General features: G+C 43.8%; 1 protein-coding gene across 1 annotated transcript in view; it reads left to right on the top strand.

The window, feature by feature from the left end:
• Nucleotides 1-16,135, top strand: part of LOC141057359 (ubiquitin carboxyl-terminal hydrolase 34-like) — a 47,572-nt gene extending 31,437 nt beyond the window's left edge. The window contains exons 2-3 of the mRNA XM_073553943.1: nt 12,192-12,279; nt 14,025-16,135. Of these exons, the coding sequence (XP_073410044.1) occupies nt 12,192-12,279; nt 14,025-14,484 (548 nt within the window). The 3' untranslated portion in view covers nt 14,485-16,135. The remainder of the gene's footprint in view (nt 1-12,191; nt 12,280-14,024) is intronic.
• The last annotated feature ends 958 nt before the right edge of the window (nt 16,136-17,093 follow it).

Genomic DNA, 17,093 nt, shown 5'->3' on the forward strand with positions numbered 1-17,093 from the left:
ATCCAGGTACTGACATACATGTTGTTTAATAATTTGTTCAAAGACCTTTCCTGGAATAGAAGTCAGACTCACCGGCCTATAGTTGCCTGGGTCCACCTTCTTCCCCTTTTTGAAGATAGGAACAACATTTGCTCTTCTCCAGTCTTCTGGCACTTCTCCTGTTCTCCAAGAATTTTCAAAGATTATGGAGAGGGGTTCAAATATTTCTTCTTCTATCTCCTTCAGTACTCTGGGGTGTAATTCATCTGGACCTGGAGACTTGAATTCATTTAGGTTAGCTAAGTGTTTCCTCACTATCTTTCTGTTTATAGATATCCTGGATTCTTCTATTCCCTTAATAGGACAGTGAAGAACAGTTGATGTTACATTTCCTTCCTGAGAGAAAACAGATGCAAAATAGGAATTTAAAAGTTCAGCCTTCTCAACATCCTGTCTTACCATTTCATTTTCATCCTGTAAAAATCCTATAGCATCTTTGACTTTTCTTTTACTTTTGACATATCCCCAAAATCCTTTATTATTGCTTTTGACATCTCTTGCAAGCCTCCATTCATTTTCAGCTTTAGGTAATCTTATTTGTGCCCTGCAGGTTCTGCAGACAGCATTATATTCTTCTTTAGATATGCCTCCCTCTTTCCATTTTATAAACATTTTTTTCTTCCTTTTTAGCATGTGCTTAAGTTCTGTGTTCATCCATCCTGGTTTCCTTAAATGCTTCCTATTCTTCCCTCTTTTCGGAATTGTTAACAACTGTGCTTTGAGAATTTCATTTTTCAAGATTTCCCATTCTTCCTGGACATTTTTGTCTTTAAGCTTATCCAGCCATTGGATCCCTCCAATTCTCTTTCTGAATCCCTTAAAATCTGCCTTTCTGAAATCTAACCTTGACGTCTGAGTCTTCACAGGTCTTCCGCCTCTAGTTATCCAAAATTCTAAAATAGCATGGTCGCTACCTCCTAGGGTCCCAGCCACTTTTACCTCCTCAACCATTTCCTCCCTGTTTATAAGGATTAGATCCAAGGTAGCAGTTCCCCTTGTTTTCTCCTTTACCTTTTGGAAGATAAAGTTGTCAGCAAGAGAGGATAAGAATTTCCTTGACCTGTTAGTTTTGCCTGAGCGAGATTCCCAACAAATGTCTGGATAGTTGAAATCTCCCATGACAACTGTGTCATATTTTTTGGAGAACTTGGCCATTTGATGCATAAAGAGTTCATCCATATCTTCAGCTTGCACAGGCGGCCTGTAGTAAATGCCTACAATGGTGTCCTTTCCATTGTTCAGTCCTTGTATTCTTACCCAAACAGTTTCCACAGAACTCAGTCTCTGAAGCTTCAATCTCTGTGCAGATATACGCATTTCTAACATACAATGCGACACCTCCTCCTCGTTTATCAAGTCTGTTTCTTGCAAATAAGTTGTATCCTTCTAGTCTTGTATTCCAATCATGTGTATTGTCCCACCAAGTTTCAGTGATTCCAATGACATGATATTTCTTTTCCTGTGTTAGTAGTTCCAATTCTCCTTGTTTGTTGCCCATGCTTTGTGCATTAGTATAGAAACATTTTAGTTTGTGATTGGTTTCTCTTTCTCCAATATTTTTATTAATTAGATTCTTTCGTCTTTGTTCTTCCTTTCCACTTCTAATAGCAGAGTTCTCAATAGCATTTGTCAGGTGTATGGCTTTTTCTGGTCTTTTGCTTCCCATCCCATGTTGTTCTAGTTTAAAGCTTTCCTTACAAGTGTAGCAAGGCGACTTCCAAATACATGCTTTCCAGTCTTCGTAAGGTGCACCCCATCTCTAGCAAGTAGTCCATCGTATAAGTAATTCACTCCGTGATCCAGAAATCCAAATCTTTGCTGACGGCACCATCGACGTAGCCAGTTGTTCACCTGCAGAATCTTATTCCACCTCCTTGTTCCATGGCCATCCACTGGGAGGATGGAAGAGAAGACCACCTGCGCTCCCAGTTCTTTCACTTTCTTGCCTAAGTCTTCAAAGTCTCTGCAGATGGTTTCCAGGTCATTTCTTGCGGTGTCATTTGTCCCTACATGTAGTAGCAGGAATGGGTAGTCATCTGTAGGTCTGAAGAGTCCTGATATCCTGTCAGACACATCTTTAATTTTTGCACCTGGAAGACAGCACATTTCTCTTGAAGTTATATCCGGACTGCAGATAGCGGCCTCTGTTCCTCTCAACAGGGAATCCCCCTTGACCACCACTCTCCGTTTCTTCTTCACAACATTTTTCTTTCTCCATCCAGGAGGACTCTGAAGGTGTACAAGGTTGCGGTTTGTAGGCAAAGTCTTATCCTGATGTATTTCTTCATCGTTTTCCTGCGTGAGAGCCTGGTACTGGTTCCTGAGCAGTATGGGTGCTGACTGCCTCCTGATCCTCCTGCTTCTCTGGGTCACATGTCTCCATTCCTTTGTTTCTTAAGGTGCACTTCGAATTTCTTCTCTTTCTGTAACATGAAGAGATAATTCTGCTCTGACCAAGAACTCTTCACCTTCTTTAATGATCTTCAATGTAGCTAACCTCTCCGAGATTTTGCAACTTTTCCTCCAACAGGGACACAAGCTTGCATTTGTGGCATGTGAAGTTTGGCTTTTCCACTGGTAAGTCTGTGAACATGTAGCATGAAATGCAGCTCACCAAATGGCTCCTGGCCTCTTCCATATTGAGATTTCTTAAAAACGATGAAAGATGATTCTAACTCCAAACCTAACACAGTCCTAACCCCAATCCTAACTGCAAAGAATGGAGAAAAAATACATTTTTTTAGTTTATTTTTTTTACCTAACTAAGGGGGTGATAAAGGGTGGTTTGATTTACTACTTTTTTTATTTTGATCACTGTAATAGGGTCTATCACAAAATTAACAAATACGAGAAACCTATTGTTGCTGGGTACCGTCCGGCAGATCTCTGGGGGTGCACTGCGCATGTTCTCACCATTTTCAGTAAGAAGACGCAGAGGGCCGGGGAATAGAGCAGGTACTGGGGGGCTCGGGGGACCTTTATTTCTCGCTCCTCTGGTATACTAGATCATATCAGAGGAGAGAGATGAATGGGGAAATGGGACTTTTTTAAAAATTTTTTTAATTAGATCGGTGAATAACGGCGATCGCTAGACTAGATGTCTGTAAAAACCGACCCGAATCATGTTCTCCGGGGTTTCAGCTACACCTGCTCACTGCAGAACTCTGCTCTGCCCTCAACAGGGCAGAGCAGTGCGCCTGCGCAGTAGCCACGACATGAAGGAAAGAGTACGGCATCGTATGAAGATGGGAGGCGCCGGACCGGATTGTGACACCCATTGGACCGGATCGCCCCAAACCCCCCGGGTGAGTATAATCTAAAGCAGGGTTCCCCAACTCCAGTCCTCAAGGCCCACCAACAGGTCATGTTTTCAGGATTTCCTTAGTATTGCCCAGGTGATAATTGCTTCACCTGTATAATACAAGGGAAATCCTGAAAACATGACCTGTTGGTGGGCCTTGAGGACTGGAGTTGGGGAACCCTGATCTAAAGGCTCCGTCACAAATGCAGATGCACCAGCGATCCCGACAACGATAAGACCTTGTCAGGATTGCTGGTGCATCGCTACATGATCGCCGGTGAGCTGCCGAACGGGCAGCTTCACTAGTGATCAGCACCAGCGAGGACGCTGGTCTATAAGGTAAATATCGGGTTACTAAGCGGCACGCGTCACTTAGTTACCCGATGTGTACCTTAGAAACCTGCGTTCTCGCGCCGGGAGCTGCCAGCACGCAGGTTTCTAAGGTACACATCGGGTAACTAAGTGACGCGCGCCGCTTAGTAACCTGATATTTACCTTAGAGACCAGCTCCCAGCGCCTGCTTAGAGCGCTGGGAGCCTCACTGATCATTGGCTCCCACTGCCACACGTAGCGATGCCTGCTGGCCAGCGGGAGACCAGCGATCAAAAAATGGCCCAGGCTGATCAAGCACGATCAGCGATACCCGGCGGGGGACCAGTCACTGATCCCCGTCACACAGAGTGATCTCGGTGGCGAGATCGCTGTGTGTGACGGGGCCTTAACGCCTTTTTCTTATCTTTCAGGTTACATCAGGGGCTTATCTACAGCATTACAGAATGCTGTAGATAAGCCCCTGATGTCCGTGCCGGCAGCTAATAGTACAAAAGAAAAGGGTGACAGATTCCCTTTAAGGGTACCGTTACACTTAGCGATGCACCAGCGATCCCGACAACGATATGGATCGCTGTTGCATTGCTAAGTGGTCGCTGGTGAGCTTCCACACAGGCAGATCTCACCAGCGACATAGCAGGGGTCGGGGGGTCGCTACTTACCTGTCAGACGCCGCGATCCTGACGTCCTCCCTCCCGCGTCCACGCGTCGCTCGTCGGCGCCACAGGAAGCGCCCGACGAGAAATGATCTAGGACCTTCTCGCGCGATCAGCGATAACCAGCGGGGCAGCCATCGGAGGTAAGTATCAGACATAGCGATATCGCTAGCAATATCGCTATAACGTCACAAAAACCAGTGACGTTACAGCGATATTGCTAGAGATATCGCTTTGTGTAATGGGGGCTTTAGAAACACTAAAAGAAATCAAGAACAAAAAAATGTGGTAGTCAGTAATAGTTGCTTTTTTAAACCAAGCATAGGGGAAAAAATTATGGAATCACTCAATTCCGAGGGAAAAAACTATCATGGAATCATGAAAAACAAACCAGCAAAAAACAACACATCACTAGTATTTTGTTGCAGTATTTTCAGTGTCAAACAGTACTCTTCATCAATCTGGCTCTAACTTTCTCTGATTGCTGTTGCCAGATCAGCTTTACAGGTTGGAGCCTTGTCATGAACCATTTTCTTCAACTTCCATCAAAGATTTTCAATTGGATTGAGATCCGGACTATTTGCAGGCCATGACATTGACCTTGTCTTTTTTTTCAAGGAATGTTTTTGCTCTATGGCAGGATGCATTATCTTGAAAAATGATTTCATCATCCCCAAACTTCCTTTCATTTGATTGGATAAGAAAAGTGTCCAAAATATCAACATAAACTTGTGCATTTATTGAAGATGTAACGACAGCCATCTCCCCAGTGCCTTTACTTGACATGCAGCCCCATATCATCAATGACTGTGGAAATTTGTATGTTCTCTTCAGGCAGTCATCTTTATAAGGCTAAGTTCACATTGTGTTAATGCACTCCGTTCAACGCATAGCGTTGACGGAGTGCATTAACGCTACCGCTAGTGCAGCTTCCCTGTCTGTGCTAGCGGTGACGGACCCCCGAATGCTACAGCCTGCGTCCTAGGGTCCGTCACAGAATGACGGCACATTGTGAACACCTGCCGATTATGGCATGCGTTAACGATGCACTACATAATGGCGGTCTATGGCTGCGCTAACGCATCCGTTACATAGCGTTAGTGCCACTATGTATCGAATGCCGTCAGCGCATTGCCATTAGCGCAATGTGAACCCAGCCTAAATCTCATTGGAACGGCACCAAACAAACGTTCCAGCATCATCACCTTGCCCAATGCAGATTCGCGATTCATCACTGAATGACTTTCAGGCTACTTTCACACTTGCTTTGTTTTGCAGCGCGTTTTTCCCACAAAAAAACGCATTGAAAAAACGCATACAAAAGCATACAACTGCTGCGTTTTTTTCAAGCATTTTTATGAGCATGCATGAAAAAAACGCAGCGTTTTTATGCGTTTGTATGCGTTTTTTGTGCGTTTTTACCGCGTTTGCGTTTTTTCCAAGCATTAGGTGGCCCCTCACACTAACCCAAACCATGACTTTACTAACCCTAACCCTGACCCTAACCCTAACCCTTAACCAAACCATACCCTAACCCTTAACCAAATCATACCCTGACCCTAACCCTGACCCTAACCCTTAACCAAACCATACTAACCCTAACCCTTAACCAAACCCTAACCTAAACCCTAACTAACCCTAACCCTAAACCCTAACTAACCCTAAACCCCCTTAACTAACCCTAACTCTAACCCAAACCCCTAAATTCCATTGTCTAACTAATGGTAAAAAAAAAAAACGCATGCGCAAAAAAACACATACATAAGCATGGCAATGCGCACCCATAGACTTATAATGTGTGTCTTGCTGTAAAAAAACGCATTGCGCGCGCATGCGTTTTTTTGAGGCAAGCCGGGCGCCCAAAAAATGCAACAGGATGCATTTTGTGCGCCCGAGCGCATACCGCAAAAAAACGCATGCGCGCAAAAACGCATACAAATGCATGTGTATGCGCACATAAGCGCATCCCATGCAAAGTATAGGGAAAAAAAACGCATGCGTTTTTTTAGCGCTAAAATACCGCGAAAAAAAAACGCAAGTGTGAAACCAGCCTCATCCAGTCATCCACAGTCTACGATTGCTTTTCCTTAGCCCATTGTAACCTTGTTTTTTTTTCTGTTTAGGTGTTAATGATGGCTTTCGTTTAGCTTTTCTTTATGTGAATCCCATTTCCTTTAGGTGGCTTCTTACAGTTCGGTCACAGACGTTGACTCCAGTTTCCTCCCATTCATTCCTCATTTGTTTGGTTGTGCATTTCCTGTTTGAGAGACACATTGCTTTGTTTCCGGTCTTGACGCTTTGTCTTCCTTGGTCTACCAGTATGTTTGCCTTTAACAACCTTCCCATGTTGTTTGTATTTGGTCCAGATTTTAGACACAGCTGACTGTGAACAACCAACATCTTTTGCAACATTACGTGATTTACCTTCTTTTAAGAGTTTGATATTCCTCTCCTTTGTTTCAATTCACATCTCTCGTGTTGGAGCCATGATTCATGTCAGTCCACTTGGTGCAACAGCTCTCCAAGGTGTGCTTACTCCTTTTTAGATGCAGACTAATGAGCAGATCTGATTTGTTGCAGGTGTTAGTTTTGGGAATGAAAATTTACATGGTGATTTCATAATTTTTTCCCTCAGAATTGAGTGATTTCATAATTTTTCTCCTTTGCTTGGTTTTAGAAAAGTAACCATTACTGAATACCATATTTTTTGTTCTTGATTTCTTTTAGTCTTTCTTAAAGCCAGAAAGTTGTCATTTGAATTGACTTTACTTTTGTGCCATGTCTGTGATCTGCTTTTTTTTCTACAAAATTAAACTGAATGAACATCCTCCAAGGCCGATGATTCCATAATTTTTGCCAGGGGTTGTACAACTCCCCAGCACTGGTCACTACTGAGCATGTACATAAAGTGCAGCACAGATTCATCTCATCTACAGCTCCCCAGCACTGGTCACTACTGAGCATGTACATAAAGTGCAGCACAGATTCATCTCATCTACAACTCTCCAGCCCTGGTCACTACTGAGCATGTACATAAAGTGCAGCACAGAGTCATCTCATCTACAACTCCACAGTACTGGTCACTACTGAGCATGTGCATAAAGTGCAGCACAGATTCATCTCAGCCAAAAGCTGAGATCCTTACATCAGGAACAGAACAGACGTTTATAGGTCATTTCATAAATTTCCCAAATTCTTATGGAAACATTTACAGCACATCCTGCATTGTACTACTGTACCCAATTTATTATATATTTAAGCAGTCGGTCCATTTTATACAGAGTTCACCAAAATAGACAGACTCCACAGCCCTGGTCTGACAACCCGTACCCCAAGAGGGGGTAGGAGAGTTTCTATGTAAGTTCTACAATGATCATTTAGCATTTGGTATCCATTAGACATCTGTGTATGGCAATTCACAAATTTCAGCTGAAATCGGGCATTCCCCTTTAGAAATTGTCTGAAGACCCTGTTCATTAATAAGCGCCTTTGGTTTTTGGAACTGCTGTCTTGTTCCCTTTTTAGAATGAAAGCAGCCTTAATAAGTTATCAGAAGCAAAGTGACTTGGAGGTCATGTCTGGTTCATGCTGCAATCATTAGTGACTAGCATCTAGGTAGTGGAGAGCCTTCCTTTTTAACCCATCAGCAACTTTATGACCGATCGCAGGGTGGTGATAGCTCACTTTGATTTCAGAGGCCTAACATTGGCCTCTGTGTCATCTAAGTATGGTAGACTTTTAAGCCCTGCTATAAGTAGAGACTAAAGGGCCAGGACAGTGTAAAACTGACAAACTTGATATGCTGTAATACATGGCTATTCAGTATTCAAATCCTGCAATGGGATTAAGTGTAAAAAAACAAACAAAAAAAAAAAAAGAAAGTTTCTGAAAAATTGTACCAGTGTAAAAAGAATAAATTAAAACATTTCCACAATGTGTTTTTTTTTTTTTTTTTTTTTTTTTTTTTTTATCGTTAAATCCCACATTTTTGGGTAAAATGAAACACTTGGTATCTATGGTACCTGAAACGACCCGGACTTTAATACTCACATTATTTAACCCATATAGTGAACATTTATTAAAAGAAAACAAAACAAAAACCTGTTTTTATCTTACCACCTGACATAAAATGGAATTAAATGCAATCAAAAAGTCGCGTGTGTAAGTATAGAAACATGGTATTGCTTAAAACAACTTGCCCTCAGAAAAACAAGTCTCCAATCAAGTGGAAAAATGTAGTTATAGATCTTAGAATATGGGGATACAAAAAGAATATACTGGTATATCATTTTTTGCAGTTTTTCAAGTGTGCAAATGTTACATATATTGCACAGTAGGATGCCGGTCTCCTGACCTGAGCTCAACAGACTCTTAGGGTATGTGCACACGTTCCTGATTCGTGTGCGCATTTTTCCGCGCGGAATCTGCAGAATCCGCAGGTAAAAATGCCTGCATATTTCCTGCGGATATAGTGTGGATTTCGCCTGCGTTTTTACACCTGCGGATTCCTATAATGGAATAGGTGTTAAAAGGCTGCAGAATCAGCACAAAGAATTTACATGCTGCGGAAAACGAACCGCTGTGTTTCTGCGCGAAATTTTCCGCAGCATGTGCACAGCGGTTTTTGTTTTCCATAGGATAACATGGTACTGTACATCACATGGAAAATTGCTGCTGATCCGAAGGCCAAATCCACTGCAGATCTGCAGACGAATCCGCAACGTGTGCGCATACCCTTAGACGTAGGAGGTTGTCGATTTCAGGTCAGGACAGCCATGTCTGGTCTGTGGAGCGGACCACAAAACACAGTTGTGTGAATCCGGTCTTATCCTGTGCACTATGCTGAGCATTTGTCAGGATTTCTGTCTAATTCGCTCTCAAAAAAAAAAAAAAAAAGCACAGTCCAAACCCCTGACAGATCAAATCACTGTGACGAGTCAGATGGAGTCACTTTGGTCTCTGGGTAGCCTCTATTCTGGCGGTTTCTTTTCTTTTTAGACATGCACAAAAGCGTGTAATTTCCATAATGTGGCCGCTTTGGGGGTTTTCTGCTGTTGAACGTTAGGGGTTCTGCAAATAGCGCCCATTAACTATTGCAGCAGAATATGGGCTCCAAAAGTCAAATAGCGCTGGTTCTCTTCCGTGTCCTGTGGCCAAACAGTGGTTTCCGCACACACTCTGGAGAAATTGTGGTACAAATGGCGTGTTTTCATTTTCGGGAAAAAAAAAAAAAAGTTTGAGACAGTAGCAAAATTTTAGTGGAAAAAATTTAATTTCTAATTGCACTTGTGTTAACCCTTCAGGTACTGTACTTGAATTAAAGGGAATCTGTCACCCTTTTTTTGGCCTATGAGCTGCCGGCATCGACATCAGGGGCTTATCTACAGCATTCTGTAGTGCTGTAGATAAGCCCCCGATGTAACCTGAAAGATAAGAAAAAAAAAGTTAGATTATACTCACCCGGGGGGTGGTCCGATCCGATTAGTGTCGCGGTCCGGCGCCTCCCATCTTCTTTCCTTCCTGTCGTGGATCCGGTGCACTGCTCTGCCCTGTTGAGGGCAGAGCAGAATACTGCAGTGCGCAGGCGCCGGACCTCTCTGACCTCTCCCGGCGCCTGCGCACTGCAGGACTCTGCTCTGCCCTCAACAGGGCAGAGCAGTGCGCCTACGCCAGAGCCAGGACAGGAAGGGAGGAAGAGGATGGCATCGTATGAAGATGTCCAAAGGCCCCGTCACACACAGCGATATCGCCAGCGAGATCGCTGATTTTGTGATGCCACAGCGATCTCACCAGCGATATTGCTGTGTGTTACATGGATCAGCAACCGCCTCCCCCTGCTGGGTATCGCTGATCGTGCAGGATCGTCCTTGGGCCGTTTTTTGATCGTTGGTCTCCCGCTGGCCAGCACGCATCGCTGCGTGTGGCAGCGAGAGATCAGCGACGTTGGTTTCCAATTTAAACTGCGGGTATCTAAGAGCCGCGCTTCTCTTGGTTACCCGCTGTTTACCTTGGAAACCAGTGTGCACGCTGGTTTCCAGGGTAAACAGCGGGTATCTAAGAGGCGCGCGGCTCTTAGATACCTGCTGTTTACATTGGAAATCAGCTTGCTCGCTGGTCCTGATTGCTGGAGGGGCTGTCTAACGATGTCCCAGCGATCCCATCCATGTCGGATCGTTGGTGAGATCACTGGGATATCGTAAAGCCCCCGTTACACACTGCGATATCGCTAGCAATATCGCTGTAAAGTCACCGATTTTGTGACTTTGCAGCGATATTGCTAGCGATATCGCTGCATGTGATACTTAACTCCGACCGGCTCCCCCGCTGATTATCGCTGATCGCGCGAGAAGCTGCTGGACCATTCCTCGGCGTCCACTTCCTGCGGCGCTTTCTGCTGTGACGAGGAGCGACGTGTGGAGCCGGGCGGGAGGACGCAGGATCGCCGCGTCTGACAGGTAAGTAGCGACCCCCGTCCCCAGCGATGTCACTGGTGAGATCTGCCTGAGTGGCAGCTCACTAGCAACCACCCAGCGATTCACCAGCGATTCTGACCGCGTCATATCGCTGGTCGGGATCGCTGGTGAGTCGCTAGGTGTAACGGTACCCTTATGTGTAACGGGGCCTTAACTCTTTTTTCTTACCTTACCTTTCAGGTTTCATCGGGGGGCTTATCTACAGCATTACAGAATGCTGTAGATAAGCCCCTGATGTCGATGCCGGCAGCTTATAGGCCAAAAAAAGGTTGACAGATTCCCTTTAGGGTATGTGCACATGTTGCAGATCCGCAGCAGTTCCGCAGACAGTGTACAGTACCATGTAAGTCTATGTGATTTACAATCCGCAGTGCACATGCGTTTTTTTCACTGTGGAAAATCTGCAGTTTTAAATTCTTTCTGCGGATTCCGCTGCGGTTTGCCACCTATTCCATTGTCCAGGTGTCAAACCGCAGGGGAAAACCGCTAGCCAATCCGCAGGTAAAACCGCAGGGCAATTTACCTGCGGATCCGCACGGAAAAATCCGCTGGTGAATCCGCAGCGTGTGCACATAGCCTAAAACTTTCCGAATGTTTTAAGTTCTTTAAGGGGTTGGAGGGGTGCAGGAGAGAGAAGGGTGGGACATTCTGACATGTAGACTTTCTTCAAAAGTGAAATGGTCCCTCAAAACAAAACCTATTTTGTAAATTTGGTTGAGAAAGTTAATATTTGATACTAAACTTTTAACTTTTCTAACATGCTAGCATAATAAGGTGTTTGAAACTGATGCTGCCGTATAGTAGGCGTGTTGTAAATGTTTTGTATTAGATATTTTTTGTGGTATCTGGCTTAAGAGCATGAACCATTTTCCCAAAAAATTATTTTTCAAAGCATCAAACTTCAAATGTTTTTTGCTTTTATTCTTTAAAATAGCGACCTAAATTTACTACTAATATAAAGTGTACAATGTGTCTTGGGGAAAAAGTCTCAATCACTTTGATATGTTGAAGCATCCCAGAGCTGTTTCTACACAATGTGATACAGGTCAGTTGTGAAAAATGGGGCTCATGCAGGAACGTCAGAACCCTCTGACAGACTTATTCCAGGCAGACCGCATTCTTGTTAAATTCACTCCTGTATGTTCTCCATTTCCTCCAAGTGCTCAAAACCATACTGAAAGGTTAATTGGCTCCCTATGTATGCATCTGATATAGGGACCTAGATTAACCCCATAGGGGACAGATGTGACTGGTGAGTGTCTGCACGATACTGTGGTTTGGCTCGGTACGAACCAGTGAAAAATACTTCAGTAATTGGTCTACACTTTAACCTTGCACTGTCTTTTATACCTCTTCATAATAACTTTTTTTTTTTTTTTATATACATTGTAGTATCCGACTCTGATGGCAGTGATGAGTTGCACCTCAAAAAAGAACATGCTCTCAAGATATTTGCTTACATTAATTCCTGGACACAGAGGTAAGTGGTGTGTAATTGTGCAGCGGAAACGATTATGAAGAATGCAAATACTGCTCGTTCTTTTTAGATTTACAATTAATAACTAGTGATGGGCGAGTAGCATTGTTGCTCAGGTCTCCTCGAGCTTGCTCGGGTGATCTCCGAGTATTTTGGTGTGCTCGGAGATTTAGTTTTCGTTGTCTCAGCTGCATGATTTGCGACTTGTAGACAGCTTGAATACATGTGGGAATTCCCTAACAGGCATTTCACACATGTATTCTAGCTTTCTAGCAGTCACAAATCATGCAGCTGAGACAACGAAAACTAAATCTCCAAGCAAGGAGTATACTCGCTCATCGCTGTTAATGTAACGTTTATAAAAGGCAATATGTCGCTTGGGTATATATGACATTTATCTCCACTTGCCTTTTTTAAAAGACATGTCTGAGCAGTATAGAATTGAGACAATTACTGGTCTGCAGCGATCTTCCTAGTGTACAGGAGTTCTCTTAAATGGTTTTTTTTTTTTTTTTTCATTTATATTAAATTTTTGATTGTATGAACTTCATACTACATTTCAAGCCTTGTCTGTATATAAACAGTGTACGGATCAGGGCAAGAGCTTCTGGGTCCTGCAGATCACCTTCCATTAATCTGATAGAGCGGTGGTGTCCCGCGCTGTACACAGTTTACAGCTTTACCACTGTTTTGCGCTGCTTGAGAAGGTAACTGTTGATGAGTGGAACCACCAGGTATCCCCCCCACCTTACTGATCTGATTCCAGAAGTGGAAAATGCCTGTATAGGAAATCTGTCAGCATGGCAGTAGTTGTATGGCCCTAATAAAAACGCTACCTTTTTTGTAGCGATTTGGTGTCGGATGTGAGAAATCTGCCTTAGAAGACAAATGCAAATCGGTGGTAGTGCACTTGGGGGTCCTTGCCCTTTGATGGCTTCTTCCAAGCATATTGACACGCACCAGCCTGATCTGCATATCACTTCTGCACTAAATGTCTCATGACTGTATCCTTTTCACGCGGGTATGTCCCCAGTAAAAACGTGCTGACCAGTTCCCATTAATGCAAGCGAGTAGTGTATGATCAGAACATCTGAATGTCACTGTAGAAAGCGCCTTAAAGGGAATCTGTCATCCTTTTTTTTCGACTGTGAGCTGCCGCCACTGACATCAGGGGCTTATCTACAGCATTCTGTAATGCTGTAGATAAGCCATCGATGTAACCTGAAAGATAAGAAAAAAGAGTTGGATTATACTCACCGGGGGGCAGTCTGGTCTTGGTCCGATGGGTGTTGCGATCCGGCGCCTCCCATCTCCTAACGGTGACGTCCTCTTCTTTCCTTCCTGTCGTGGCTCCGGCGCAGGCGCTCTGCTCTTCCCTGTTGAGGGCAGAGCAGGATACTGCAGTGCTCAGGCGCCAGACCTCTCCCGACGCCTGCGCACTGCAGGACTCTGCTCTGCCCTCAGCAGAGAAGAGCAGTGCGCCTGCGCCTGCGCCACGACAGGAAGGAAAGAAGAGGACGTCACCGTTAGAAGATTGGAGGCGCCGGACCGGACGCCGGGGTGAGTATAATCTAATTCTTTTTTTCTTGTCTTTCAGGTTACATCGGGGGCTTATCTACAGCATTACAGAATGCTGTAGATAAGCCCCTGATGTCAGTGGCGGCAGCTCATAGTCGAAAAAAAGGGTGACAGATTCCCTTTAATTGGATGCACACAGATTTATTTTATTTTTTTACTTCTGTTTTCAGACAGTGTCTGTGCTGCTTTAAGGAGTATAAACATTTGGAGATCTTCAACCAAGTGGTCTGTGCCCTTATTAACTTGGTGATTAGCCAAGTCCAAGCCCTGCGGGACCAGCTTATGAAAATTTGCACTACTAGCCCTGATAAAAACTGGCAGGATGAGACCAACCCATCCGAGGAGCTGCTGAATGTGGAGAAGGAGCCTCAAGAGGAGGAGGGGGAAGAGGGGAAATCGCCACCATGTAAAGCCCCCGAGAAGCCATTAGAAACTGCGAAGACTTGTAACCTGACAGAAGAGGACCCACTGAAAAGCACTGACCCGTTTAGTTTATGGAGCACTGATGAAAAAGAAAAACTGTTATTGTGTGTGGCAAAAATCTTTCAGATCCAATTTCCCCTCTATACAGCATACAAGCATAACACCCATCCCACAATAGAGGTATGTGTACCTTGGTCGGTCCTGTAATGCTGCCAGGGTCCATCTCTTACTAGTAGATAGCTGTAATGCTTCAAAGAATTGTTTTCTTGCACTGAAATTTAGTAATATGCAATCTCCAACAGTTGAGGCCGTAAGTGCCATTTTAGGGACCATGCGAATATTAATGCCCCATGGCCAGTCCCTATATGAGAGCCATTGTACATGGAGTGCCTGTATAGGCTGTAATATGGACATGCTCAAAAAGTTTGTGGTTTGTTGACCTCAGTAAGGACGTTCTTACAGTGTGTTTTTCAGGGTGGCAGTTTTGATCATATATATGGATGTGGACACGCCACTAAAAGTGCATGTAATAGAAAAAAAAAATCTTGAAACGCATGTCTCTAACATTTTATTTTATAATTCACGAAAACAAAGGTAACAGAGGCCCAATTTAGATAGCAGTGCATTTCTGTGCCATCCTTTTAGGCTGTGCCCTCATCGAACAGTTTACAAATAACTACTAGAGATGAATGCATCTATTTGCATGACCCCTGTCCAATGACTATATCAGTACTCTTGTAGGGCTTTCGTTCACCGATGCTTCCTCCTGCAATACTGGCATCTGTGGCTCTTTTGGTTGGAGTGGTGCACTGGCTAAATGTGACCATTTTCTATTGTACTGTTGTAACAATAGTTAAAGGGAACCTGTCATTAAAGGCAGCGTGAATCTGCCATCGGCTGTGCAATTGCAGGCAGGTGTGTTTACGCTTAAAATACTGCATTTCAGAGGGAAAATACTTAGGAAAGCTGCTTGGAGACTCTGTGTTTCAGCTGTCTAGTCTGAGGCAGGTCCCCCCGCTTGCTGTATTTCTACTCCAGTATTTTTATTCGACTACACGACCATTGGATTTTGTCCTCAAGGCTGACACCTAGATATTTGTCTACTTCCAGTGCTGCTGTGCTGGCCTATGTACTGTATCAAATATATGTACACATGGTGAGCATGCGGGCATCCCATGGCCTTTTCTGACGGTAGAGTTGGGATACTCCTATACACAGAGGCTATAGGTTGTTCTGTCTGTTGCATAAGTTTTGTGGAAATCTGGCTGCCACAATTGCTGACTTCAATTATTGGTCAGTTGTATTTTTTATGCACCAGTATGGTAGCAGAGAATGCATCATAATAAAAACAGGAAAATATAATGTTAAGGATTCTGGACACCTGTGAGTTATCCCGTAAGGAGCTTTAAGCTCTTACTGTGAATTACATTACATATGTCTGGTTTCCTTCTTTTGAAGTAAGCTCAGAAACTGAGGCTGCGTTTACCAGCTGATGATGGCTGTGTGATTGAGCCATCATCTGCCTCTAACAATCGCTGGTCGGAGCCAAGCTCTGCCTGATGCTATTAAGTTGTTAAATGTCCCTGTCTGAAAGTGGCATTTACAGTGCACGATGCATTGATTTTAGTACCCATCAACCCCAAGAATACAGCTGCAGGGTGATGTTGTTTTGCCTGGTCAGCCAGTGGTCCTCCTGTAGTGTCTGTCATGACTGTGCTCCCATGAAGCCCAGTTGTATTTTGATTACTATATACTGCAATAGTATGTTATAAGCGATCACAGGTTCAGGAAAAAAATAAAATGTTTAAAAGTTAAAATTATGCCTTTTTTTCACCATTAAAATAAATTAAAAAATAAACATATTTTGTATCACCGTATCCATAAAAAATCTGATCTATCCAAATATAAAATGATAAACCGATCCTTTGAAGGCGTAAAGGGCATGTCACACTAAGAGATATCGCTAGCAATATCGCTATAACCAGGGCTGTGGAGTCGGTAAGCCAAACCTGCGACTCCGACTCCGACTCCTCAATTTCCCTTACACCGACTCCGACTCCACGACTCCGACTCCGACTCCCACACATATTGCTTATATTTAAGTGAAAAATTTATTGTAGTACAATGTGAACCTCAGACATTTAATCATTTTTATGATCCAATAATCAAGATGTTTAGATAGAACAGAATATATATTGGTGTACTACCCGGTTTTCATTCTTTTTGGTACAGATATGATATGGATAGACAGATATGGATATATAGATAGAGCAGATTTCTAATCTGCTTTTGCTATTGAAAACATTATCTATGAGCTCAAAAACCTTTCAGGTGATGCAGTTTTTTAAAAAGATGATCAGCTTTTGCAGCTGAAAAACGTATCCTCAAAAAACACAGGAAAAACGTGTGTGAATGTAGCCTTAGATCAGGAATATAACAGCCATTTCTCGTTCGCCTTATTGGGGGACACAGAGACCATGGGGTGTATGCTGCTGCCACTAGGAGGCTGACACTATGCACAAAAAAAGATAGTTCCTCCTCCGCAGTGTACACCCCACCGACCGGCAGAGAATTCCTCAGTTTAGCTTAGTGTCAGTAGGAGGTGGACACGGGTCTTTTATTAGACCCATATCTACCTCGTCGTGCGTCGTTCCTTTTCAGGTTCTACGGAGGGATACAGAGTGAAAAGTCACATCTGTACTCCCACATGGAGTCTGCAAGTACGGCGTGTACTGCCACCCCGTATCCTTGCAGTTCTCCGCGGCAGGACCAGCCAGACGGACGCCGACACCAAGACGTGCCAGCGACTCCAGGGG

The sequence above is a fragment of the Dendrobates tinctorius genome, unplaced genomic scaffold, assembly GCF_039654945.1.
Source record: "Dendrobates tinctorius isolate UK_male_01 unplaced genomic scaffold, ASM3965494v1 ptg000203l, whole genome shotgun sequence".
Taxonomy (NCBI): Eukaryota; Metazoa; Chordata; class Amphibia; order Anura; family Dendrobatidae; genus Dendrobates; species Dendrobates tinctorius.